Genomic DNA, 27,598 nt, shown 5'->3' on the forward strand with positions numbered 1-27,598 from the left:
TTTTTATTATGTATAATAAATAGATCTTGGGACACCTGGGTAGCTCAGTGGGTTAAAGTCTCTGCCTTCAGCTCGGGTCATGATCCCGGGGTCCTGGGATCGAGCCCTGCATTGGGCTCTCTGCTCTGTGGTGGGGAGCCTGCTTCCTCCTCTCTCCCTCCCTGCCTCTCTGCCTACTTGTGATCTCTGTCTGTCAAATAAATAAATAAAATCTTAAAAAAAAAAAAAAAAAAACCCAGATCTGTTTCCTCCCCAAACAAACATGCCATCCTAGCAGGTTTTCTACTGAGCCTTCTCCTTCTCTGGAGACTTCTCTTCCAGGGCTGACAGTGTGTGAGCCAGTCACTCTGAAGGCCTGTTGTCATCCCAGAGCCTCCATTTACTACTCCTGGATTGATTGGATCCATCGTTTCCTGTATCCCATCTCTTCCTGTATTTGGTTTATTCCCTTATTTTGCTAGAGGAAGTTCTTAAGTAGTTTTTAAATACATGCATGGGAAATAGATGTTCTGAGTCTTCCGGCATCCTGAGCACTACTACTCAGAAAGCTGATGCCATCCCGAATTTCATTTGTGGGCACAGAATGAAGCAGACGAGTGACGTTAACCGGATCCAGCCCTTCTGGATGTGTGTTTGAATGTGTGTAGTTGGCGGGGGTGGGGGGACATGGTGAGGGGATTGGTAGGACGTATGTCTACAGAGGCAAGGTTAACAGAGGGAGATGTGACCTGGAGGAGCCTGGTTTTAATTTTAGGAAGCATTCAAATGTGGCTGTCTTTGGTTGTCTCACTCTGCTAAAGAACCCCAATTGTTGGTTTGAAGTCAATGTCTAGGGTGATTTTCAGGAACATCCCACAGGCCTCTCTAACCTCATACTGGCTGGTCCTGTCCATCTGTCCATATCTAGGACACAGATGACAGGCTGATCACTGACGCGGTACCACGTTTAGAGGCCCTGGATGGGCTAGGCAGTTAGGTTGGGCCTGGTGGGGGACATGGGCAGTCCTCCAGCCGAGTCCAGAGAACCAGTGGTGGAAACATTGGGGGGCTCAGCTGCAGGGTGTGAAGGTAACAGGGATTGTTTGACTGTTGCATGAACATGGCTGATTGCCAAAGAATTCTGTGGGGTTCTAGGTTGCATTTAGTAAAGAAATGACCTCCTGGCCAACAGAGGGAGGAGTCTGCTCAGCCTTACAGTGGGGCAGGTCACCACCAGAGTGTCTGGCTCTGATCTGGGTGTGTGTTGTTCTGTAGTGAATTTCTCATCCCTAAATGTTCATTTCAAATGCTCCTCTCCATGCAGAGCTTTCCTTGATGCTTCCCTTGCCCATAATTTATTCCTAATTTGTCTGGATTTTTGGTCTCCATTTGCTTACCGCGTTGCTATAATATACGTCCCTCGTCTCTGTCGAGTCGCATTCCTCCAGGATTCTCAGACAGGTCCCTTCATCTCTGTGCTGTTGGACCTGCTGCTTCTGGCTCCATCTTTGTCGCTGGGCTTTGTGGAAACCGGATGAGGCGTATGTCATGGTGTACCAAAAACAAATTGTGTGGGTTTTTTTTTTTTTTTGTAAATTTGGTAATTGAGGTCTTATTATTTCCTGTGCATTTGTTCACATGAGTCCAGGTAGCAGCTTCAGATTCGCAAGCCGGTTAAGCAGCTGTTGCCCCTCGCATCTGTGCAGCATTTCTGCTTTCCTATGTCCTGAATTTCTCAGTGGGGGGAAAAAGTTTGCGGTTCACTCTCCAACTTCTTCAGCACTGGGACCTTTTTTCTCAGCTAAATCTTTTGCCACTCCTCCCTGAAGCCCTTACGCTGTCACTGCTTAGCTGGGCCATCGTACGGCTGCATCTTCTGTGACTCTGGAGGCTGAGGGTCAAGGATGTGGGCAGGGCCTGCCCGGAACAGTTTGGGTTCTCTGATGCACCAGACGAGGCCTGAGTCTGGGCTTTGCAGACCCAGTTCCTAGGAACTGCACTGTGTTTGTACTAAACCCAAAGGCATTACTTGGGTGCAAAAGGCCTGCTTCCCCTGTGCTGGATAGTGACTGTGCCACTTCTCCCTGCTGCCTGACGGGCAGTTGAACACCAGCCTGCTTAGTCTGACGGCTGTGGCAGCGCTGCAAGTCCCACATCCTTGCACAGACCATCAGGGCCCCGAGATCAGGCCTGACCGGCAGTGCCCCAGGTATCCTGCCGTGTCAGCTGCTGATCTCAAATCCGGAGGCCCTGGGCTCTGGAAGCTAAAGCTAGGGGAGCTCCCAACGTCAGCCACATGCTGTGCCAAAGCCAGCCCTCTCCGAGTGACCCCTAAATCCTCTTGCGAAACCAAATCTCCCAGCCTAGACGCCTTTCCTCAAAGCCATTTTACTTAAGGGGCCTTCTTGCCATTTCCTGGTACTGGGTCTTAACCTGGGACTTGCAGGACAACCACAACATGAGTCCTTAGCATCCAGTCTAGAAAACCAGGAGTTCAGATTTCTATTCCTTCCTTCTAAGAAGCCTCCTCAGTTACAAGGACCATTCCTCCCTGGGTGGTTATCTCAGTCATAAAGGATCGTCCTCCTACAGATGACTGCCTGTGGAGAAGAAGCTTGGCTTCTCTGGAGTAAAACACTGTACCAATATAAACATGACACAGCCATCAACTGCAGGGCATGTGGGAGAGCCTGAGTGGGAGAGGCGGCCTGCATCTGGGCACAACAAGCACGCACGAGGGGACCCTGTCAGATCTCCTGGGACCTTCGGCAGTGGTGAAGCTTTTGAGGAAAGAGCTAGAAGCTGTGGGTGCAGGGAGAGACCTGATGTAGTGGTGCAGAAACTCTGGGGAGCCGTTTGTGTGGAATGGGCATCACTCTGTGAGCCCCTTGTTACTGTAGGATCTGTGCATCCATGGAGGCAACTACCGTTCAGGGTGTCGTGGCATCATTTAGAACTGTGGACTAGGTGGCTTTGGAAGATATCTTCCAAATGTGAGATTCCATGACAAGTGACAAAATCGAGGCCATGAAACTTTTCATCTCTGCATGTAACAGCCTCTTAAAATCTTCAGTTGTACCCAGGACTTGGTACACCGCAGACATGTCATTTAGGACGTTTCCCTCGGTCTTTGTGCACAACTCGCCTTTTTTCTTTTTCCCCTGGTTTATTTCTCTTCTCTCTCATACTCTATATATTTTCTTCTCACTTCAGCTTTTGAATCGAAAAGACAAGACCACTTTTGAGAAATTGGACTACCTGATGTCTAAAGAAGATAATTACAAGCGGACCCGGGAGTATATCCGAAGCCTGAAGATGGTTCCCAGTATTCCCTATCTAGGTAGGAGTCTGAATTGGCTTATTATTTATTAAGAAACCTGCTCAGTGCCAAATTAGATGTTTTTACAGTTTCTAGTTGAGAAATTTCCAGAAGCAGCATGGGCCATGGATAAAAAGGTAATTGGTGAGGTCCTCGGATCAGAACAGGCCTTTGATAGTTCCCAAGGATGGGAACCTTGCTGAGCACCTGGAAACAAGGGCTATGGTGCTTTTATATAAGTAACTTGTGAATGAGTCGTCACCAGCCTCCCCAGCCTCCCCAGCTCAGAAGGGTCACAAGACTTACTGGGTCATCCACATCCTTGTGAGCAAGTAGAACTCAGGCACAAATTTCCTCTGTTCTGGTTCTCCGGACATTATTAACATATTTTATAAGATTTGTACCAACAAAATTATAATGATTATTGATTTTTCTGATTAGAAAATAATACATTTTCCTTGTAAGGGATTAGGGGAAGAAAATTAGTATCATTTGTCACCCCCTGTAGATATTTTCAGTGTTTTGCATCATATCCTCTCATTTGTTTGGGTGCATATAAAAATCCATACTTACAGTGAACATTTAATGTCATTACTTGTATTTCAGTACTATGTCTCAAGCCCATTGCATGGGTTTGCCAAACTTGCATTTGCTAACATTAACATTTAGGTTGATTCTTCATTTTTGTTATCAAAATGTCACAGCAAGCATCCTTACTGCAAAAACCTCTTGCATATAGTTAAGATTATTACCTTACAGTAAATTCTTAGAAGTGTGATTATTGGGTCAAAACATATGCAGAATTTTGCCTTTTTTGGTATGTTTTCAAAATGCTCTCTGTAGAGGCTGTAGCAACTTACATTTTTATTGCAAGGGGATAAAATGATCTGTTTTTCCTAGGTAAACAAATACTGTGTATTTTTGTCTGTGTGGGTTTTTTTCTTTTCCTTTCTCTTCCTTTCTCTCTCATTTTTTTTTTTCTTTGCCAATTTGAGAGGTAAAATATACTTCTTGTAGTTTGGGTTTCATGCTAATGCTAATTTCATGAAAAAAATTTATGTCTTTTTTTGACCTAAAAATAATGCTAATAATAAGGAAAATTAAGGTTTAATAGAAGTGGCTCCCTAATATTTTCAGAGATCTAGTGTTAATTTTTTGAAGGTATATTTTTATAGCTTACAGATGTCTTCCATGAACATTGTTTTCTTTTTTTTTTTTAAGATTTTATTTGTTTATTTGACAGATCACAAGTAGGTGGAGAGACAGGCAGAGAGAGAGGGGGAAGCAGGCTCCCTGCTGAGCAGAGAGCCCAATGTGGGGCTTGATCCCAGGACCCCAGGATCATGACCTGAGCCAAAGGCAGAGGCTTTAACCCACTGAGCCACCCAGGTGCCCCTGAACATTGTTTTCTAATACCCTTTTTTTTTTTTTTTTTGGTGTTTTTGAGAGAAAGAGAGAAAGCAAAAGCCGGGGGACGGGCAGGGGGAGAGGGAGAATCTTAAGGAGGTTCCATGCCCTGCGTGGAACCCAACATGGGGCTCAGTCCCACGACCCTGAGATCATGACCTGAGCTGAAATCAAGAGTCGGATGCTTAACTAACTGAACCGCCCCTATTTTCAAATTCTTCTAAAGTCAGTTTGGGAAATTTAGTTTTCATAGAAAAATGTCCTCTTAACACAAGTTTATAAAATTATTTGCACAGAGTTCTTTTCCTCATTTAGTTTTCTTTGACCATAGTTTTATATAGTATTCTCTCATATATTTTAGCCTCCCATGTATGGATGCTTGTATTTGCTTTGCATTGCTGATAGTTTGCATTTTTGTTTTCTCTTTCTTTTTTTCATTTGCTTGTCAGAGCTGTGTCTTTTGGTCTTTCCAGAGAATTAGACTTTGTATTTATCAGTCATGGTGTCCTTCTACCTTCTAGTTTACTATATTCTGTCATCGTAAGATCTGCTTTTTGTCTCCACATGTCAGCACCTCTGAAGTTGAGATGCATCTTTTAATTGATGGCAAACAAAGCATTGTGACGTTGTTTAATTGGCGGCATTTTTTCTGAGTTATACATAACATAACAGTGTGTTTTATAATGATGTCTTATATTTGATGAAATATGGAATTCTGCTTTTGTCCTTTATAGTTCATCTCTCCTGTTTTCCTTACATTGTTTTGTTATTTCTGTTAATTGACTCATGTGTATAAATATTTCTCTCTCCACTTTAATTTGGAAAACAGTTAAGGGCCTACATTTTGCTCTGATTGCTGTTACATGTTTTGTGATACAGTGTTCTCATTGGTATTCTTTAAATGTTCTGTGCTTATGGTTTCAGTTTTTCTTTTATCCACTTAATAGTTAAGGTAGTGGGTTGGGTTTTTGTTTTGTTTTGTTTTGTTTTGTTTTGTTTTAATTTTTAAGGTCTTGAATTTTCTTCTTGTTTTCAAATGGTTTTATGGGGATAAAATTTATGTCCTATCCATTTAGATTGTCCAGTTCAGTGATTTTCAGTCCATTCACAGAGCTGTGCAGCCATCAACACAATTTTGCAACATTTTTATCATCCCTAAGGCAAACCCCACACCCGTTAGCCGTCCCTCCATTTTCCTTCTGGCCGGCTCTCTTCTGCCCTCACCCCAGCCCTTGGCAAGCACCAGTCTACTTTCTGTCTCCATAGATTTGCTTATTCTGGACATTTGATAGAAATTTAATTGCACAGTATGTGGTCTTTTATGTCTGGCTTTTTTCCCTTTACTATCTTGTGTCCAAGGTTTATACATGTTGGAGCAGAATTATTACTTCATTCCTTTGCATTGTCAGATAACATTCCATTGTGTGGAAACACCGCATTTTATTGATTTATTGGATGGACATTTGAATTGTTTCACTTTTTGGCTATCATGCGTCACAGTGCTATTTGGTTTTTAAAAACATAGTCTTCTCTGTAATATTTTTACATGAGTTTAGGCCATGTGACATATATGATTTCTAGGTTTAAAAAAATGTTTGACATTTGTCTTGTGGTTTAATATAAGATCATTTTTTTGCAAATGTTTCATGCGTGTTGGAAAAGAAGGTGAAACCTCTCAAATTACCCTTATAATGGTATTGGAATGTTTAAATGATCAACTTGTGACAACTTAGTGTATCAAGGACAGAAATATTTGTTAGACTCCCCTTGCACTTCTGATAGCTTCTGCCTTAATTACTCAGTGTATAGACGTTTGTAACAATTGTAATTTATGGTGAAGTGTCCCATACAAAATGATCTTGGTTCTGTTTGTTAATTTCATTTACCTCTTTGTTTTTAATTCTGTGAACTCTGTTTTATTTCTCACTTGCATTCCTTTTATAAACTGTTGACTATATTTTGGGTTTGAATATTTTAGTTGCTTTAAGCATGATTCTTGAAAACTGCACTTAGTTGGGTCCAATGAGAGATCCTGCCTTTTAGTAAAGGAGTTCTTTCCACATACTTTTAGCCTTATGCCATATTTTGAATCGAATGTCATTTTGTGCTTACTTTTTTGTGCTTTCTTATTCTTTCCTTATTCTTCTCTTAAGGCTTACTACAGTGTCTTTCTACGTGACATGCAAATCACTGCCTCACATCGTGGAGGGAGGGCATGTTGATGCTCTCAGCTCACACATTCCCGCTTTGCCTGAGGCTGATCAGCTGAGGGATGGAATGAGACAGTGTTAGGGTGAGGGTTGCCTACTGTGGGCCCAGTGGCTCAACTAGCAGAGGTGCTCCCAGGTTGTTAGGGACGGCCTCTTCTCTGTTCCTAAGAGTGGTCATGAGAGCTGCCATTTATTCTCTGCTTTCTCTGGGCCTGGCACTCTGCTACTCTGCTAGGCTTTTTAAGCACTGTCTCAATGAATACTGACAATGGCTGCGTGAATACGCAGGCGCTGAGAGGTTGCCTAGGGTTACATAACTAGAGAGTGGACTTGGCCCACATGGTCTGGCCATAAGCCCTAAGCTATTGACACTGCCCTCTCCTGATGCCCCGCCTCCGCTGTGCAGGTCATTATTTTCCTATTCCTTCCTTGCAGTTACCACCTGTCTGCCCTCTGCCATTTGTGAATTGCAGGTGGCCTCCATCAGACACTATATGAAGTGGGATGAATTGTCTTAACTTTTTCTTGTGACGCTCTCTGTTCTTGGACCGCAGGGTGGTGTGTGTTGGGCTTCTGAGGGCAAAGTGGACTAACACTGCCTCCCCCTTCTGAGCTCTGTCCCTTGTAATCAGACCAAGTGTCTGAGTCACCTCCTCAGGCCACTGGCCAGAGGCCCCTTGTGCATCACCCAATGGTTCTCGTGAGGCCACAGGACAGGTCTGTACTTGCAGTGGACATGTGGCCTGTGCCAGCCCTGAGTTTCTGGAGCCACGGCTTGTCCTCAATGGCCTCATCTCGGTGGCCTCTCCCTGGAATTAGGTAGCAGAGGTGCTGCGTAGGCCTCGGTGTGGCTCAGTGCTCCTGCCTCTACCTCCGAGAGTCCAGCTTAGCTGCTCTGCTCTGTGCTTCCAGCCTGACGGCAATTTCCCTCCCCCTCAGACAGTTGGGCTGCATTTCTCACGCTCATACAGAAAACGATTCCTGACACGCTAGAGGGAGAGAACAGGAGGTGTTGCCAACGTGCTTTCTGTTCTCGGGATTGTATGTGAGGGTTTTCCAGGGGGGGTGCCACAATTTCCTTAAAAAGAAGGAGGCAAGATGCCATTCTGAGGCTTTGTGGGCCCATCGTGAGAGCAGTTGGGGCCCTGCCTGCCCGTCTGACCACCGTGGGCAGACCCTGACCACCGTGGGCAGACCCTGCCCACGTCCACTGTGGTTGCAGTACTGCTTCCTCCTGGAAACCCATCCTGTCCCAGGGCTGGATTCGTTTATCGAAGGAGGAATAGTTACATAATTCCTGGAAAGTACAATATGGGAAAAAATGTCTGAAACCATTTCTTTTTCCCTTGGCAGAGTCCTCCCTGTAGGTCTTTCCCTCGGGGAGAGGGAGTTACTCTGGGAGAGACTTCAGGTCGGTTCCTGATACTTCCTGCTTTGCTGCCTCCGCTGCTAGAGACCTCGGACGGATGGCTGCTCCCCGACGGAGACTTGCCTCTCATGGCAGCAGCGGGGTTTATTTTTGTAACGATTCTCTTAAACGTCTGTGGAGCGTTCTATGCTATCTGGTTTCCTGGGACTGTTCAGTTCTGTTCACTCGTGTGCCCCTCACTGCCGGTAGAGGTGCCCTCGCGTAGCACTGGCCAGTGTTAGTAACCGTGTGCGTGTGTCGTCCAGCCCCTTCGCATGCAAATTTTAGGGCCAGTTGGCTACACTTGCTTGCACTGTTTCTTGTGAAACATAATTTTTAAAACAGTGAGGGAAAAACTTACTACATTTTAAAAATAAGGCTGTTTGAAAAGGTTTCTTCCCAGTTACTTCAAAGCGTAAAAATAGCGGTGAGAAATAGGTCACTTATTTGCAGCTTAAATTGATCCGATGGTAACTCCTTGTTCGTATCCAGTTCAGACTGTGGGGATAATACGAGCAGGCGAGAGCTGTGGAGAACGGCTCCGCTGTTTATTTCTAAACAGCTTTGTTGACTGAGAGGGTGTTTGGTTTTCACTACCTATAATCCCCTCCAGGAAACAGCTATGTAAAATGAAGAATGTAATGGCTTTTAGAAGGTTTAGAGCTGATTCTAAAAGTAACCCTAGGCAGTGTGGAAAATCCTGATCTCTCAAGGAACAAAAATTAGGCATTCTGACAGTTCTGAATTATAAGAAAACATTTAGACATTCTTTGTAAATGTACCCAGACTTTTGATATATGAAGGAAATTTCTAGAACCTAAGGCATTCCGTCAGACAAGCAAACACTGCCATAGATAAAGGAAACCTTTATTTTCAACTATGCGGTTTAAAGAAAAGGTAAGTTGTTTCTGAGTAGAGAACAAACGGGCCTAAAAGGACTTTCAAAAAGAAGTGTTTGTGCTGAGGCCCCAAAACGCCCAGAACAGCAGGGTGAGTGAGGGGCTCACACTCGGAGTCGGAGGATAGCATGTGCCAGCCCGCAGTGAGATGGGGTGTTCTCGGAGCCCGCCGCCAAATGACGGGTGAGCACTCTTGTTAGGGAGTGGACGAGACCGACACACTTTCTGCTCTGGGGTTGCTCACAGCCCAGGTCTGGTACACTTTCTGCTCTGGGGTTGCTCACAGCCCAGGTCTGGTCACTGGCAGTGAACAAGAAACTGAAAGTAAGCTGAGCATTATGAAGGGAAAGGCAAAGGAGCAGATAAAGGGGCCCTGACCCAGTCTGGGGGACCAGGGAGGGTTTTCTGGAGCAAAGCCCTGAAGGATGAATAAGCCGGGTGAGGAGGTGGGAGGTGAGCAGCCAGACAGAGACAACAGCTTGTGCAAGAGCCCCGAGTGGGGAAAAACATGTTTGTTGGAAAAACTGGCTGGAGAGTAGGGAATGAGGGGGAGGGTATTGTGAGAAGCCGTGGGAGTGGAAGGCAGGGGGTGAGATCGCCTGGGGCCCAGACACTGTGAGTGGGGAGTTTAGGCCCCGAATCCCCCTAAGAGCAGTGGGAAACCATGGAGGGCTCAAAGCAGGGGCATGGCCAAGAGAGGACTTGCATTTAACACACGCCACCTGGCCTGCAGCATGTGAGTACCTTTGAGGAGGTCAGACTGGAGGAGGGAAGCCCAGGTAGGGGACCGTGCAGGAGCCCATGCTTCATCACTGTACTTCAGAATGGCTAGAGGGAGAGGGAAAGAAAGCCTTTGAAACACAGTTCAGATTATTTCATTTCGTTTCATTTTATTATTTTATTTTTGAGAGAGAGAGAGAGAGTGTGTACGTGTGCGAGGAGGGGGAGGAGGGGCAGAGGGAGAGGATCTTAAGCAGACTCTGTGCTGAGCATGGAGCCTGAGGTGAGGCTCGATCCCAGGACCCTGAGACTGTGACTTGAGCCAGAATTAAAAGCCCGACGCTTCACTGACTGAGCTGCCCAGGCGCCCCCAGAAATGGTTCATTTTAGAGCAGAGCCTTGGAAAGACATGAAACAGTTGTCAGTGAGCACATCCCTTACATCCGATGGAGACAAATGGCATTTCCCTGTGCTTTGACTTTGAGAATCCACATGAGCTCAAAAAATCCACTGAGCTGTGGCCTCCTTACAGTGGAGACGGAGGGCAAGCACGGTGCTCTCTCCCACTACCCGCAGAAGGCAGGTGGCACTGGGGCGGGGGGCGCTGATGCCAGCAACACCTCTGCTTCCCAGAACATGGATCAGTGTGGCCACCAGCACCCCAGGACCAAGGCCACGGGCTCCCAGTTTGGGGGTGACTACTTCGTTATCCAGCTGTCCCCAGGTTCGCCAGCATTAAGGGTAATCCTTTCCTTTAATGCCCAGCTGAAAACTTTCCATTCCACATGCAGGAAATCCAGGCTTTTTTGTTTTCAGTTCTCCCCTCCATGTGTGTCTAAGGATCCCCAAGGAATACTCATTTGTTCCACAGATCATCCTGGTGGTTGCATGGTGCCTCAGCGGGCTGCCTGGATCCAAACCTCTGATCCCTCCCTCCAGCATCTCTGCCTTTCCTACCCTGTCCTTGCAGCTGGACCTATGTGGAGCCAGGCTCCTCCTTCCTCCCCTAGGGAAGCACAGTTTGGGATGGATCAGGGGTTGTCAGTGCCACAGAGAAAAGCTTAAGCTTGCTTTCTAGAACGCCTGCTCCTAGAGCTCCTGGGCCATGCCCTTTCTCCTCTTTGCCTGATGGCCACATGCTTCAGTGCCAACCTTGTTGCCCTCCCTTTTCTAGCCAAGGAGAGCCCCTCGATCAAGCTTCCGTGTCCTCATACGGAGACATCCATCCTCTCTGAGGCCCAGCAGGCAGGGAAGAGGTGGCCTCTGATTCATATCAGACATGCTTCTGAGTCAATAGAAGAATTGCAAAGACAACTAGCATCCCAAATGAAGGAAACCTTTCCCATTATTTTGTAGAGTGGACAGCTGCATGTTGTCTTAAATCTCTCCCTTCTAGAAGAGAATTTTGCCTTTACTTTTGCAGTCTGAAGATATGTTACCTAAAAATTCATATTTCCCTGGAACTTCACAGTCATGTTCCATTTTTACAAAAAGCCAGTGGATCTTATTAAAACCCCTATTTTGTGAGTGAGAAAAGCCACAATTTGATTTATGACTTAGCCAGTGTCATATGCCAGGCGGACAGCAAGTGCAACTCAGTGTCTCGTGCTCTGGCTGGGGCTCCACCCAGCCTTAACTCACACATCGTCCATCTAGTGCCTCTGTCTCCATGGAGAGAAATAGTGCAGGAGGAAAGCATGTTGGGGAGACGTTTGCTCTGCTGCCCAGAGCACCTTGTCACCTGTGCCCCTTCTGGGGCACAGGGGGGACTTGTAATCTGTATTTCTCTGCATCAAGAAGTTGTATCTGGTCCCCAAAAGGAGGTGAGAGCACAGCCCACTTTGTGCAAGCAGGAATCCATGTCCTCATCAGGATGACTGCTTTGCTTTGACCTTTTGTCTCCGGATTTCCAACCAGAAGCTCATGATAGTAATAATGACAACTCCTTGGTTATTCTCTCCCACGTGACTGACACTGCACTGAGCATTTTATGAGAATTAATCTCGTTTAATCCTCCCGATGCTCTGAGGGAGGCACTGTTTTTTACTTATTTCACAGCTGCAGAGGCCAAATGGGACTCATGTTATAGGTCTCACCACTTTGCGGTGCCACTTCCTAGTGGTGAGACCAGTGCCCAGCCCATTCTGACCCAGTGCCCAGCCAGAAACCTCAAGAATATGCTGCATGTCCCTGTAAAAGACCTTCAAGCTCTGGGGAAACCTAGACAGTGGACTGAGAAGGAGCGGCTCTGGAGATAGTCCTGTGTGGAGTGGAGGCTTGAGATGGGGGACTGAGGGTCACCTCCCCCAGGTCAGCAAGCCCTAAGCAAGACAGATGTTGGTGGTGGAGGAAGGGTTAGTGAGTTTCTCTGTCCTCAGGACTAACCTGGTGCCTTGTACATCTCCTTGCTGGTTTGAAGGGAGAGTTAAGACAACTGACACAGAGAACCTGAAAGATTCTGAGTGGTTGATAGCTTGTAAGATGGCCCCAGTTCTCCCTGACCCCCAGTGTTCCTGTCCTTGTGTAATCCCTTCCCCTTGAACATGGGCAGAACATACTGACTTGTTCCTAACAAACAGAATGTGACAGAAATAATGAGACATCCATTATGTCCTCAGGGATATCTGAGATCAGATTACCAAAAGACCATGCCTTCAGGGGGCTTGCTCTTGCTGTCTGTCTCTTAGATCTCTTCCTATCCCTTGGATTCTGGGGGAATCCAGCTGCCTCGTGCTCATCAGTGCCCCTGTCAAGGGTTTGAGCCCTGTCAGCCACCAGGTGAGTGAGTTTGGCAACAGAGTCCCCCTCGGTGGAGCTTTCGGATGAGACCACAGCCTCAGCCCATGGCTTCACTGAAAACTGAGACTCCTTGAGCGAGGCGCCCAGCTGAGATGTCCCCTACTCCCTGACCCAGGGAACCTGTAAAGTAATACATGAGGAAGCTACTAAGTTTGGGGGTAATCTGTCACATAGCAGTGGGTAACTAACACACCTCACAACCTTGATCACTACCCCACACTTACTATTTAGTTACCCCAGCTGTAAAACTGAGCACATGAAAGACCATAAGAGTAATTTTTAGGGCAGCAGGAAGTTCTAGATCTGTCTCAGAAGCTAATGTTGAGGGGATGAAATTCTATAGGACCAGAGGTGGTTGCCACTTTGAGAGGTAATGAATTCTTGCAGTTCTGTAAGGAAGAAGGGTACCTGAAAAGGGCCTGGAAAGTTACCCCATGAAAGGCTTTAGTTCCCTACTCAGGTGTATGTTGGGCTTTAGAGGGTAATGTGTGCAGACCTTCAGAGGTCCAGGAATGCCTGCTCAGGAAACTGGAAGACAGCTGTTCTGTGTGGCCACCCAGAGAGCTGTGCTGGGGAGGGGCCTTCAGTGCCACTCATTCCCTTAGAAACTTCTTAGATGATAAAAGTAACACGTTTGTTGTGAAACTCGTACTAAAAAGAAGTCTGTGAAGAAGCAGAAACCCCTTCTTCCTCACCTACTTCCCCAAAGCAACCACAATTAACGATCGGAGTGTATCCTTCCAGACATTTTAATCCCCATACACTAACATACGTGCATGTGTGTGTGTGTGTGTGTGGGGCAGGGGAAGGATGCAAATAATATTTCACTTTTTAACCAAAATGGGGACATTTTATTCATTTTTGTTTTGTACCTTATATTTTGTTCCATGCAAAGAGTCACAAATGTTGTTTGGTGGCTGCACATACAGAACTTCTTCCTTCTGTCCGGTGGCTCCGTGGCACCTGTGGCAGGCGCATGGGTGGTTGGCTGAGCTGGGACTGATTGCGTGCTGGCTCGTGCATCCGTGTGCCGACGGACGAGCGGGCGGGTGCCTTCTGTGCTCTCCCTGCGACGAGAAGTGCGATGGAGAACATCTTCACTGGTGTGCCTTTCCTCGCCTGCCGAGAATTTCTGGAACACTGAGGACGAGGAAAGGAATTGCCACATGTGGAAGTGCTTTGGAATGGCCACACAGAGGACGGGGATTGTCTGTGTCCGGGTTGCCATGTGTGGCGGGGCTGCCCCAGGCTTCCGCATGTCAGGCGGGACAGAGATACTCAAAAGTCTTGGTGATGGTTGGTACCAAGGCATTCTGTCCTCAAGTGGCAGACTTCCAGATGCGGGCTGGGTCAGGCTTGCCTCTGGACCTGAGACAAGGTGAGGAAGCCCTGGGCCTGAAGGCATGGAGATGGCAGACAGGGAGCCAGCTTACCGGATGATGTGGCCCAGGGCTCGGGCCAGCCAGTACTGGCACACAAGGGAGCACTGGGATGGCCAAAGTATGGGGCTGAGTCAGTCAGTTGGAGGATAAGTGGAAGTAAGACGGGCCAGGCCCAGCCTTTAGCCCTGGCAAAACCCTGGTAGATAGCCCTGGACTGGCTTCCTGACATCTGGGGACCTACTGTCCCTCCAGCTCCTTCTGCACACACAGGGTGCTGGGCTTACTCACAAAACTGCTGCTCTGGGCGGGCCGCCACCACGCTTCTCAGATGTGTAGGGGGTGGTCACAGGGTGAGAGAGGGCCCTTAGTTGTTTCATTCTGCCCACTACTCACAAGCAGTGATTTAATGCTGCAGAAGCAGGAGTGCAAATCCCGAGCGGCTCAGGCTGTGTGTTCTTGGGCAAGTCACTTACATCTCCGAGCCTTGATTTCTGTTCTGTCAGAGGAAATATAATTAGGACACCCACCTCATAGGTCGTTATGAGATTTAAAGAGACACGCATGGAGCCTGGCACACAGAGCCCCCTGTGGATGGTAGATGGCATGAGTCTAATCTAGAGCAAAATACTGCCAGGAGGACTCCAGCAGTGGGGACCTTGTGGCCTCCTGTATCCACGGAGACTAATGAGAAACTCAGCGAATCCAGAAGGACAGGAAGAGCCCATCCGGGCCTAGCTGGGTGTCCCAGTGAATGACCCAGCAGGGCCTGGCAGGGTTGGATGTGCTTTGTGGGGCAGAGCAGGAGCGGGCAGGAGGAGGTGCTAAAGAGCAGACACTGTCTCATGGGTAGTGGGACAGACTCCACCAGCCAGCAAAGTGCGGTCCGCAGAGAGGAAGGAGGTGGACAGCAGCTAAAGTAGATGCCTTCTTGGATATAGATCTAGGCCGAAACCCCCTTTCTCTAGGACCCTGGGAACCACCCCTGCCTGTCCCCCGCAGCACTGAACTCCAGCAGCAGCACTCATCCTAGCCGGAGCTGATAGGATTGAGGTGGACACCCAGCCTGAGCGGCCCGTCGGAGACTCTGGCCGGGAGTGAGCACTGGAAGGGAGGGTGCTTGTAAGTCTTTGCTGGCACTCAGACCAGGAGGACATGTGAGCTCAGGAATTCCTTGCTGGGAAAAGCAGATGGATGCACAATGAGAAACAGAGAGACCTGCAAGCAAGGGAAAAGGAAAAGAAGGGGGAGAAGATGGGAAAGCTGCTGCCTTGCCTCCTGATGGCTTTCCAGGCAGTTTCTGGTTTCTGGCCCTCGTGAGGCCCAGCTGCGTCCCTGCTCATGGACTCCGGGAGATACCCCGTGTCCTTATGTAACAAGCTTATTAAATGAGCTGGACTCAGTCAGGTGGAAGAAGAAACCAACTTACTTTTCTCCCCAGTGTCCTTTCCAGCCTACCCTGTGCACTAGCTCTTTTCCCAGACGGTGCTGAAAACCTAGCAAGCCCCTTCATCTTTCTGCTGTCAGGCATGAAAAAGCCACATCTGTTCTAACCACGCGGCCACCGCAGACAGTCCAGTGTAGCCATCAGAGGTCTGGGCTTGGAGAGCCCAACCGGGCTCAGAGACCTGGGGTGGGGGCGGGCTCCCATTCAGTGCTGTCACCAGATCCCGCACCCCTCTTGCCTCCCGCTTGCCCGCCGAGGTTTGTGAGCCTTGGGGTTGGACCAGGGGAGAAGGAAGAGGGAGGGGTCAAGGCCCATCCCACGTGGCCGATATGGTAGGTGTGCCAGGTGCTCAGGCACCCATGCTCACTGGCGGCAGTGGCAGGGGGACAGTTTCCCTTCTGGGCACCTTGGACTCAGCTGCCGTGATGGGGGATACTTCACATCTACACACCACTTACAGCTCCTTTCTGGGCGCCTGGGCCTCTGGTATCGCCTCTACCCTGCCATGCTCCCTGCTGCCCTCCACTTCCCAGGAGACCATACCCTTGCCTGCCCCACAAGGGTATGTTCTCTTCATAAGCCCAGGTCAGTGGCCCCCAGTGACCCAGGTACTGGCCCAAACTGGAATGTGGGGGCTTGGCTGGGGTAGGAGAAAGTCTGGGTTTTGCCGACTTCCCTGTGGTCTGTGGGTACATTCACTATGGAGGCCTTAGCGACAGTAGGGCTCCTGCGACTGCAGGCCTTAAAGGGCCACTGGCTGGAATGGGAGAGAAGGGAGGCGTGTTGGTCTGAGCTGGGTAGACTTCTGTGTTTGTTGGCTGGTGGAGCCACACACCAGGCACTAAGGCGTCTGGCACTTGGGCTCCCACCATTCTCTTCTTGGATGCTGCTGGTCATACCCCCATTTCACACCAAGGAAAACTAGTTCCGCATGTCTGATGGGTTTATTTTTTTCTCTCCTTCCATATAGCTGGCGTGTGCTTTAACAGGGTTGGGTTTTGGGGTGGGGATTGGGAGAAACAGCTGGTAGCATGGCCTGCTTTTGTTTGGGTCCCAACTAGTTTAGAAAAGGGATTACTCTGCATTGTCCAACATGGCTTTCCAGAACTCTGCTTTGGGTTTTGGATCTAAGACTGTGACCAGTAAGGCCGGATAGACCCTGTTTTCCTTTACCATCAATCCTTGTGTCCTGGACATTGCACTTGAGGTGTGTGAGGAGGCCTGGCTGTGGTGTGGGCCCAGGTCAAGATAGTCTCACCAAAGAGCATACAACAGCTGATGACCCCAACAACAACTGGCTAGAGGTTTGGGAGAAGGCAGTTACGAACTCTTACTTAGTGCCGATACCTAGCACCTTCCTGATTAACTGCTGCTAGAGCATTCGGATTTATTATTTTTTAAAGATTTTTATTTATTTATTTGACAGAGAGGAAGTGAGAGAGAGAACACAAGCAGGGGGAGTGGGAGAGGAAGAAGCAGGCTTCCCACTGTGCAGGGAGCACAACACAGGGCTCCACTCGATCCCAGGACCCTGGGATCATGACTCAAGGCGAAGGCAGACACTTAACGACCGAGCCACACGGGCCCTCCAGTACTAGAGCATTCTTACCAGCAGTCTGACTGTGAGCCTCCTTTTGTCCTCTCCTGTGAAGTGAGAACAGTCCCTTCTTCACAGGGCTGCCTGTGGGTTACATAAGAAAACACGAAGTCCAAGTCCAAGCACATAGTAGGCTGTAGTAAACATCCATCTCTCCCCAGCTGCATCTCTCCTGAAAACAGCTCTCGTGTGGCAGTATTTCTTGACCACTGAAAAGAGGGATTGCTGGGTCCAAAGGTATAAGATTTTTAAAATTTTGCTGCACACAAATGTCCATATTTGGTGCCCACATTGCCAAGTTGCTCTTTAAATAGACTGAATCAACTTGTGCTTGCGCACGCAGAGAACATATTTCTCCATTCGCTTGTCAACATGGAGGTTCTTTCATCTTTCCCATCTGATAGGCACCATGTGATGGTTTGTGGTTGATTTAATGTCCCTCTCTGGTTATTACTGAGATTGGCGTCTCGTTTACTGGCCTTTTATACTCTGATGTGTTTGAAAGTTTTCTATCACAGCGTTTGTATCTTTTTTCCTAATTTGAGAGAGTACGTGGTATGGCAGGAATATTAATCCTGTATTTTTCTTTTTTTCTTAACATGTAATGTATTATTTACTTCAGGGGTACAGGTCTGTGAATCATCAGTCTTACACTTTCACAGCACTCACCATAGCACATGCCCTCCCCAATGTCCATAACCCCACCACCCTATCCCTGCCCCTGCCCCACCCTCCAGCAACCCTCAGTTTATTTCCTGAGATTAAGAGTCTCTTATGGTTTGTCTCCCTCTCTGGTTTCATCGTGTTTCATTTTTCCCTCCCTTTCCCTATGATCCTCTGTCTTCTTTCTCAAATTCCTCTTATCAGTGAGATCATACGATAATTGTCTTTCTCTGATTGACTTATTTCGCTTACCATAATACCCTCTAGTTCCATCCACATTGTTGTAAATGGCAAGATTTTAGGGTCTTTGATGGCTGCATCATATTCCATTATATTCCATTTATCTGTTGATGGACGTCTAGGCTCTTTCCATAGTTTGGATACTGTGGACATCGCTGCTATAAACATTCGGGTGCACATGCCCCTTCGGGTTTGCCTTCAATCTCAGTTGTGTTTTATTTTTTAGAGGGCAGAAAATTTGGGGTTTTCTTTGGTCATATCCCTTAGTCTTTTCCTTTTTGGTTTTGGGGTTTTCCCGCTATGCCTAGAGATGACTTCCCAGCCCACAGATTTGTTTTTCTGGTAGCTGGTGTGGAAGCCGCATTGGAATGAGGGAGACAGAGGCACAGGGCTCCTGGGCCGGTGGGCAGCCTGTTGTAGTAGTTGAGGGGAGAAGAGGCACAATGGCAGAGAAGAGGGCTTCCGTGGTTGGATGGGTGGATTGGCCTTGGCGAGGCAGGGAGAGAAGTCCTTGTTTTTGACCTGGGCAATTGCTAAACGGTGCCTTTTGGTAAAAGAAGACCAGACCTGGGGAAGATGTTTCAGGGGTTGGTTCACTGTCAAGGAGGTGCTTCGAGGATGTTCAGTGACGACATCTAGGGCATGGCTGGATGTGAGGAGGTGGAGCCCCAGAGAACTTCAGGGTGCTGTTTTGGGACTCCTGATGGTGTAGGTGGAAACCAAAGGTAGGGAGAATGTGATTTAAATGATTTTGGTGGATGTCCCTGATGCTGAATCTAGCTCTGATAGAGGGGGTCCCAGGACAGTAACACACAGTGTAAATACATCCAAATAGCACTGATGGCTTTTATTGCAGATTTGTGTCATTACAAGGATAATCTGGGAATATATTAAAAAAAACCCTCCCTTTTATATACACAAAACATGCTACATGGTACACTTCGTGAGAGCGCTGAGGTAATAGGCACACACCCAGACATGACAGTACCAAACGTTCCGACATCTCGCACACCCCCATTCACGCGCCCACTGGGGCAGGCTCACCTTCTGGACTCATCTCTTGCTCCCTGCTTGGCAAGAGTCCTGGCAGTACTGAGTCTGACACTTCGTGGCCAACAGGACTCTGAGAGCCACCACGCTGCAACGCACCAGCTACGGGCTCCAGGGGCTCCTGGTGGTTTTCAGGAGCTTGTGAGAAGTGGCCAGTTGTCATTTTTGTGGCACCTGTTCTCCAGAGAAGTGTCGTTTGGGGACGAGATGCAGACTGTAGTCAGCCTGAGAGCACGGGACCTTTGGTCTGTAGCCATTCGGGGGCCCCAACGATCGGATGATGACTTCTCTTCAGTTGAATATCTCCTGGGCAAGGTAGGTTATTATTTCTGTGACGGTTAAAATGACATGGAGGCTAAAGTGTGAATGGAACATATAAAACTGTGAATACATCATCTACGTGGCCGGGAGTTAGCTTTTGGGCCTGGCCTTCCCTTTCCTGACCAGAAACCTGGAGCCCAAAACTGTTTATTACTCAGAGGCTAAGGAATCTTGCCTGGAAAGAAAGGATGATATGACAAAAAAGGTAAGGAGTGGGTAGCAAGGGGTACAGAAGAGCAGAGAGGGTGGCTGGAACTGCACTGAGTGGCCAAGACCGACACACGGAAGGTACTTCCTGAATGGTGTTGGATGAAGGAGAAGGTGGATGGATGGATGGATGGATGGTGGAAAAGTCCTGAGAATGTGAGGAAGTCTCGAAATGGAGAGGGAGGGGGTTTTGAAATTTGATCAGGTGCCCAAAGCGGTTCTTCAGTGAGGAAGGAGGGAGTCCCCACGTGAGCAAATAAGCAGGTGGACACTCCTGGAAGAACCCCAGCACTTGGACACCAGGGATTGTTCTTTGAATTGGAGCTACACCATCTGTGATTGGCTCTTAGACTCACGGAGCACGATGTGAATGTAACGCTTTCCTCCTAAGAGCAAAGCTGTTGTAACAACTTCAACATCTGAGACTTGAACGTATGTGTGTTTAGGTTCGTAACCAAAGCTGTGTGTGTGTCTAGGCAGATCTCCAAGTGCATGTATATGTGGTGCACACACACGTTCCTAAGGTCGGCTCACACGTGTGTGTTATGAAGGTATTGTGCCGTTGTGCTTTTGTTACTGGGATTTGATTTCCTTAAAGAAGGATTTGTCTGTAGTCCTGTGCTGTATGGAAACCTGAGTGGATCTCTGGTAGGAAGAAAAGCAGTAGGGACAGAGAATACTGTGTCGATTCCATTCCATTATCTGCCGCAGCGACTTGGGGAAACAGAATCCAGGGCCCCATCCTCCCAGCCCCCTGGTGAACTGATGGGGGGTTGCTCCTGGTGCTGGGGCGGGCACGGCTGGGGCAGGCTCCTGGATGGCCACGAGAGGTCAGGAGGGGGGCTGGCTTAGTGGAAGGTGTTGGGGTTAGGCCGGATCATCATCACCACTTTCTTGAGCGAGTAGGAGCCTCCTCGGAACTCAGCCCAATAGACTCCGTCCTGGTAGCGGCTCCGGTAATGGCCCCCGCGGTACCAGACCCCGTTGAGGTTGGAGTGGGCACAGGCGTTATACCACCAGCCTCCCTTCTGGTAGTGGGCACAGTTTCCTGCAGGAGACAAGGGAGGAGGCAGTTTTACCCGAATCCACCGTTTGCTTGGGGATTTTCATGGCACCTGCTCTGGTAGGGGGAGCCATTGGAACAGGAATGCTTGAGAGGCGGCCTGGGCTTCGGTTTTGCTCTGACCTCCGAGGCTCGGCCATGTGACCAGTGCCTCACAGAGCCACTCAACTGTCCTAAGCTTGGTGCCTCCCGCACAGGACCGCATGGGGATGGAACGAGGGCGCGCTGTCACTCAGTTAGCCCAGGGCTTGTGTGCGGAAAGCACCTGGGGTGGGGGGTTGAATAGGAAGCCGAATGATCTGGGGGGGGGGGCAGGGGAGAGACCACTGGGTTCTTAGGAATTTAAGAGTTGCAGCTGGTGGATCAAGAGTTTTTATAGAATGACAAAGGAAGTGTTTAAGTTGAAATGCTCCTCAACCTCCTAGTCTGCAGTCCAGCCAAATGTTTTTTTTTATGATTTCACAAAAGAAAGATATTTTCATAAAAGTTCTGGCACTGTCACATCAAGCTGGATTTTGCTGCCAAGGACAAGCAGTTCGGAACAATAGTAAAAGTGTGGGCAGGGTGCAGGCGGGCGTGCAGGGGCATCGGCCTTCTCTGGAAGGAAGAGGAAGAGGAGCCATTGGCCGCTTGGGCCGCTCTTAGTTAAATGAGGAGTTCCCCAGTGTCCTGATTAGGCCTGGGAAGGGGACCCCCCACTCAGGGAAAGGCTGCCCCAAGCAAGCTTGGGGGTTGGGGCCTAACGGAGCTGGTGGCCCCACTCCAGCTGAGGCCTTGGGGAGACATGAGGTGGCAGCAGGCTGACAGAGGCAGAAGCTCAGGAGAGACGCAGCTCGGGCACCCAGAGCCTCTGCAGCCCAGGTGTTCCCAGAGTTTTCCTCAGGCACCTCTAGGCCATCAGTTGAGGCCACAAGGACCAAATGGCGGTGCTGGATTTGCAGACCAGAGAGAGCCCTTGGTGAACCATGGCCAGCCTCCCATGTGAGTGGAAGCCTGAGCTTGCCCTGCATGATCCCAGGGACAAGGAGCTCACTTCCTTGCCGTCCGCTGACAGTGCCGCTGGACAGGCCTGACAGTTGGGGTCACAGAGCAGTCTTCTCCCTGCTCTGTGACCCATGATGGCCCTCAAGAAGTGCTGTACAAGCCCTTGTGCCCCCAAAATCTGGCCAGCTCTGAGGGTCATCTTCCTGCCCTGCTCTTCCTGGGAGCCTTAGAAGCCCTGGCCAGAGAAGACATACTGCTTCCTCAGGGGCCCCTGCAGTGCCAGTCAGAAGAGAGCTGTCTGGATGTCCCCCGTGGGACGAGAACAGCCTCCTGGGACATGGCTGCCAGGGCATTTGAAGTGAGGCCCTTGCTCTCCTCCACACGTAGGTAGCAGAGCTTGTCTCAAGAGCAGGTAGTTCCTAGGACAGTTCTTAAAGAGGAGGGAGTGGCCTGCAGACCAGGACTCAATGGAGGGGGCAGGTTTGCCCATGAGAACAGACAGCCTTGGCCTAGAGGTAGGGTTGGCTCTTTGGAGAGGGGCAGTGCCTCGCTGGCTTTGCCAGGTAGCCCAGAAGCCCTCGCGTCAGGAAACTGGGTGTGGGGCCTCGAGAGGCTTCACGGTGCGGGCGGCTGACATCTGGACTCAGAGTTGGACTCTCTCTGTGCCTCTCACAATGTTTTGTTTTTTATTTAATAAAAGCTTCTTAGTAAAGATGTGGCTTTGAGACATGTGACCCTGGATAAATTACTTCGGGTCTCCTACCTAGTTTCCTCTTAAAAGCTCCCTACTGCCCACTTGGGTTGAGCCCTATTTGCCAAGTCCCAGACAAAGCTCTCGGGGTACATTCTCTCTGACCTTCTCACCACCCTGCACGGTACGTGTCATCCTGGTTTCCAGTTGTGGAACTGAGGCTCAGAGAGACTGAGCAGCGTTGTCTGAGGACACGGGGCTGGTAGGAGGCCGGGCCCGGGTTAGCTCCCAGGTGTGTGTTGTCGGGACCCCGGATGCCTCAGGCAGACAAGTGAGGCAAGCGCTTGGCCCAGAGTGGCCCGCAGATGTGTCGTTTATACACAGTTATGCCATCTGTACAAATGTGTACCTTTTTCCTTTTCCTTTCTGTGAAGGCCACTTTGACCCGACTTTTGTGAAGGGGACCTGTGGGCCGCGGGCAGAGGCATGGACCTTTAGGGAGTAGGAACGGGGTCGGGCCCCTGGGCCCTGGGACATCCTTGTTCTCAGGCCCCGAGTCAGAAGCTCTGGCTTTGGCCGACCTCTTTGCCCTGCCCTGTGCTGGGTCCTACCTGTGTAGACATCGTGGTCTCTGTCCAGGGTGGTGAACTGCTTGCCGTTGTGCCAAGTGAAGGAGTCGCCAGCGTTGCCGTGGTAGCGCCCCAGCCGCAGCTTGTAATACTCACTCTCGGGCTCCAGGCGGAAGCTGGCGTATTCCGCAAAGACTTTGCGGCCAGACCAGTCCTCCATGGTCACCAGCAGTTTGTAGTTGCCTTGGTTCGTCAGCCAGTAGATGTTCTCCAGGCCCAGCCAGTACTCGCCGTCAATGTTGCCAAACCCTTGCTGCGGAAAACGGAGGAGAGCGTTCGTGGGGAGCCTGTGGTGCCCTCAGCCGGCAGAGCCCCGCTTCTGGGTGCTCAGCGCGGGACAGAGGGGGCCAGCGGTGGGCAGAGCATAAGAACCCAGAGCCTGGGTTCAAACCCCCGCTTCTGTACTTGGCTGTGCCTTGAGTCGCTTTGCCTCACTGAGCCTCACACACGCATCGTTCGAGACTGTTGGAAGAGTGCCTCCTGTGTGCCAGCCGTTGTGTGAACGCGGGACTCTGTGTCCCTGTCCCTACGGGGCTGTTGTAGGAACACACGTAGCATGCTAAGCCGAGAGCCCAGCACACAGTAGGCAAGCTAGATGAGTTCCCTGGACAATCCTTACCTTCTCTGAGCGACAGCGTCCCTCTCTGGGAGTGTGCAGTGTGTGAGGGTCTCGTGGAAGCTCTCATGCCCCGGACGGGAACGGGCCATGCAAGTGTGTGCAGGCCCCTTTCTAGGTCGAAAATTGGTGGTTTTGTTGCTGCTTTTACGTGTAGCTAAGGAGTCATCGGCCAGGTGGTGGCACTCAAAGTCTTAAAAATAGATGGGTTCATGAATGCTAATAGTAGCCGGTGTGGAGTGAGCAAGGACAGTGTGTTGGCCCTGTTCTCGGACCTTACGTAGGTTTACATAGGTCACTCTATTAGTCCTCATGCGACATAGCTGGGTACTACTACTATCCTCCCTAGAATGGGTGAACTGGGGTCCACAGAGGCCCAGGGTCATGGGGAGCCCGTGGCTGAGCCAGAATTTGAACCAGGAACTTAGTCTTAACAACTGTGCTCTGCTGCCTCAGAGAAAAACGATACGGGCAGGAGGAGAAAGGGCTGAAGGAGTGGGTCTTCGGGAACCTCTCAAGAAGCAGAGGAGAGAGAGAAGAAAGCGCAGACACATGTGGGGCAGGAGGTAAGTTGGGAGCAGCCAGGACAGGAAGGGGCCACGCAAAGCCACATGTGGACGTCATGGCCAGGGTAGTTTGTAAGCTTTCGTGTCAGAGGCCTTGGCTTATGGCTCTGCCACCTTGTAGCTGTGCGGCCCCAAGCGAGTTATTTCCCCTTTTCACCTGTAACCTGGGTCCGTACTCGTGTCTCTGAGCTGGGCTTGGTGTGAAACTAAAGCGGGTAACGGACGGAGGACTTGTCGCAGTGCATGGTAGCATTTGGTGAACTAAGCTCTTGCCGTCCTTAGTACCGCCTCGGTGTGGAGGAGGGGGGCAGATTATGGCTGAGCCCCGCAGTCTTTCCTACCGCCAGGACAAGCGCTCAACTTCCTGGGAATTAGGGCCCGAGTATTCCTGCAGTTCCCTACAACAGGCCCTTGGGACCTGCGCTTTCTGGGCTATGAGAACAGGTCTTCCCCTGGAAGCCCCAGCTGGGAGTTGGATGATCCTCGTACCCAGGCTGGGGTGAGGGGCCGCCCCACACCAGTATTTTCCCACTTTGTCCACGGGCCTGGTGGGGTCTGCACACCTAGGTCGTATCTGGTAGCAGTGGCCAGCGGCAAGCAGGGAAGGGGCTGCAGCTCCCCACCATCCCTGGTGGCTTTGCAAAAATGACCCTGTCAGCGTCTTTCTCACCTCAGGTGTTTCTTGCATGGGGCCACCAAGGCCCCGACGGGTCAGCGTGCCCCTGCCCTCCACGTGGCTCTCTCACTGGGTGTCAGGCTCTGGGGGTGGCCTGGTCACCGTGTGGGCAGCACAGACAGGCCCGGGGTCCTCACCTTGTAGGTCTCCCAGTTCCTGAAGAAGTTGACAGAGCCGTCCAGGCGCCTCTGGATGACAGTCCAGCCCCCAGGGTCGTGTCTCTGGTCACACCACACTTGCATGAGGCGGTTGGTGTTCTCCGGCTTCACCAGGTAGATGGAGCTGGTGTCATGGCCGTCCTCCAGGGCCTGCAGGCAGTCTCTCCACGGGCCTGGGGACACAGGTGGGAGCACGTCACAGATCTCCCCGGGGCCTGGCCATGGAGTACCGCTCTTGCCTGCCCCTCCCCGCCGGCTGTACCCCCGGGCAGGCACAGCCTCCAGCAGGGCTCCGGCTGCGAGCCGCAGGCCTGCCGTGAGAGGGGACCGACTCTAGTTTTGTAAGTTTGAGAAATAATGTGATAGAGAGGCAAGAGTCCAGGGCTAGTGGTCAGGGTGCCTGGATTCCCAGCCCACTTTTAGCTCTGACTGCATCAGAGCGTGATCTGGACAAGCTTTCTTACCTCTCCAGACTCTCCGTTTCCTCCGTTTCCCTGGCTTGTAGAAGGCACATCATATTTACCCCGCACTGGGCCATCGGGGTGGCTGAGTTCAGTTGTGTGGCATTCCTGGAGTGGTTTATCTTTGAAGCTGGTCCTGTTGTGCCAGGAGTGTGCCTTCCAGCATGCAGCAGAGGGATGCCAGTGTGGATCAGCTCCGCCCCAGGCCGGGCGAGAGGTCACTGCTCTCCTGGGTCCCGACGGCTGAGGCTGGCCCACACCACTGCTGCTCTGACTCCACGCTTGCCTTTCCAGCGACAGTGCTCGGGGACCGTTGTGGTCTCTAGTGATGAACTCCCCGGAGTCACAGTGCCCAAGCAGGGTCCAGAATTCGGCCACGTAGCCAGAGGTTTCAGGATGTTTTGAGATTGAGACACTGGCCTCCATAAACAGCTTTTCTGAGGGGGACCAGCCCTATTCAGCCCGTCCGTATATTTTCCAAAGGAAGCTCATTTAGGGCCACAGGCTCAGAGCTCACACATTCTGAGGTCACTGTCATATATGCAGGTCCACGGACTTGAAGGACGATGTCTGGGAAGCCTCCTGGTCCATGGCTGTCTTCTGACACTAAGACCAGATGGGTTCTGTGATTTTGTGGGACTTCACTGAGCTTGGCAGCTGGGTCAGAAGGCACGGGTGCGGCTGGGAATCTGAGAGCCACTGTAAGCCTCTCCCCACCCCCACACCCCTTCTCCTAGTGCTTTCCTGGATGTCGGTCTCACCAGCAAGAAGGTTGAAACGGGAGTCTCCAAGGTCCAAAGAAGCTAGGTTCTTCCTTGTTGATCTCAGGAACCTTCAGAAGTTTTTCAGAACTACATATTTTTTTGAAAAAAATAATAAAATTGCCACAATTTGCCTCAGCCTCTCTTCAAAATAGTCCTCAAACCAAACATGTTTAAGACCAAAAGTGCTAAGAAAGTTCCATCTTGTTCTATGAAGATATATGTATCTCCTATTTACTGAGCGCCAGCCCTGGCAGGTGCTGCACTCGGTGGTGGAAGCCTAGGGCAGGTGGGGGCTGCTCTGATGTCCAGCAAGAGCGCGCTGACCTTCTCGCCAGCCTTATTTCAACTTGAATTCCTGTGCATTCCTGTCCTTTCTCTTCTGTGTGTTAGGGAGAGGCCTTAGTGGCAGATGTACTCAGCTTTTCCCATGCAGATCAAACTTCTCAGATTCCTTCCTGGTTGTAGTAGGGCTTGTTTTAGTCCATGTATGATGGTTAAATGAGAAAAGTTTGGGATTTGGGGGTTTTGCTAGACAGCTCAGGTGGGCTTCTCCTGGACCCTTGCACTGTGTGTGAGCATCGCTGCCAGGAACCTCGTGGAAGGGCAGGAGTGGTCTTGATCACTCCTCTCTGCTCCCAGTACCTAATGAAGCACCCCGAGGAAAGGTCTGCGTAGGTGTTTGCCACAGACAGTTGACCCCAGGTACTCCTTCTTCCTTCTCCAGAGAGAGCTTCTCACCCATTTACCTGTTCACTAGCCCTCTTCACCCTCAAGGGATGGGGCAGGGCCCCCAGCACTAGCCTGGGAGATGGTGGTGCAAGCAGCGGCTTCCCTCTTTGCCTTGTGCTTCTTCTGTCCTGGGGAAGGGGAGCCGGACCTCCAGAAATAGCATTCAGGAAAGAGAAAAAACTTTTTCTTGTGTTCAGCCCCCAGCCCCAGGGACCAAGATGGAGAATAGGAGTCTGTCCCCGACAGCTGGAGCAGAGCACGCAGCAGGTGTGGGAGGGACCCGGCTCTTTCCCAAGTCCGAAGTGCAGGAGAGGCCTTTTGATGGGAATGCTGGTGACAGAAAGTCTGGCAGAGGCCTGTCAAACATCCCCCGCCCCCCAAAATGAGCAGCCAGCCCTCCTACTGCAGGGCTGCTGTGGGGCTTTGGTGGGGCTCTCAGAGGGACAGTGTGGCTTGGAAGGAGGCGCTGTGTTGGGACAGGCTTTGGAGGCCACTGGGGAAGTGGGGGGGGGGTCCATCTCAGACGCCCAGCCTGAGCTGCTTTTGGGGATGCCATCAGTTGTTTCAGCTTTACTGTTGACATGTCTACAAAGAGCTTTTTTAAAGATAATATTTA

The 27,598-nt window shown here is 50.2% G+C and overlaps 2 protein-coding genes across 24 annotated transcripts in view; one reads left to right on the plus strand and one right to left on the minus strand.

Moving 5' to 3' along the window:
• The window catches only part of RALGPS1 (Ral GEF with PH domain and SH3 binding motif 1), a 273,716-nt gene that overhangs the window by 121,128 nt on the left and 124,990 nt on the right, over nucleotides 1-27,598 (plus strand). For all 23 annotated transcript variants that reach the window (XM_082695647.1, XM_082695649.1, XM_082695667.1 and 20 more), the window contains one exon: nucleotides 3,193-3,319. In XM_082695647.1, the coding sequence (XP_082551773.1) occupies nucleotides 3,193-3,319 (127 nt within the window). The remainder of the gene's footprint in view (nucleotides 1-3,192; nucleotides 3,320-27,598) is intronic.
• ANGPTL2 (angiopoietin like 2) overlaps nucleotides 18,890-27,598 on the minus strand; it is a 35,067-nt gene continuing 26,358 nt past the window's right edge. The window contains exons 3-5 of the mRNA XM_082695670.1: nucleotides 25,008-25,201; nucleotides 22,995-23,265; nucleotides 18,890-20,693 (exon numbers count right to left, since the gene is read on the minus strand). Of these exons, the coding sequence (XP_082551796.1) occupies nucleotides 20,494-20,693; nucleotides 22,995-23,265; nucleotides 25,008-25,201 (665 nt within the window). The 3' untranslated portion in view covers nucleotides 18,890-20,493. The remainder of the gene's footprint in view (nucleotides 20,694-22,994; nucleotides 23,266-25,007; nucleotides 25,202-27,598) is intronic.

The sequence above is a fragment of the Mustela nivalis genome, assembly GCF_964662115.1.
Source record: "Mustela nivalis genome assembly, chromosome: 13".
Taxonomy (NCBI): domain Eukaryota; kingdom Metazoa; phylum Chordata; class Mammalia; order Carnivora; family Mustelidae; genus Mustela; species Mustela nivalis.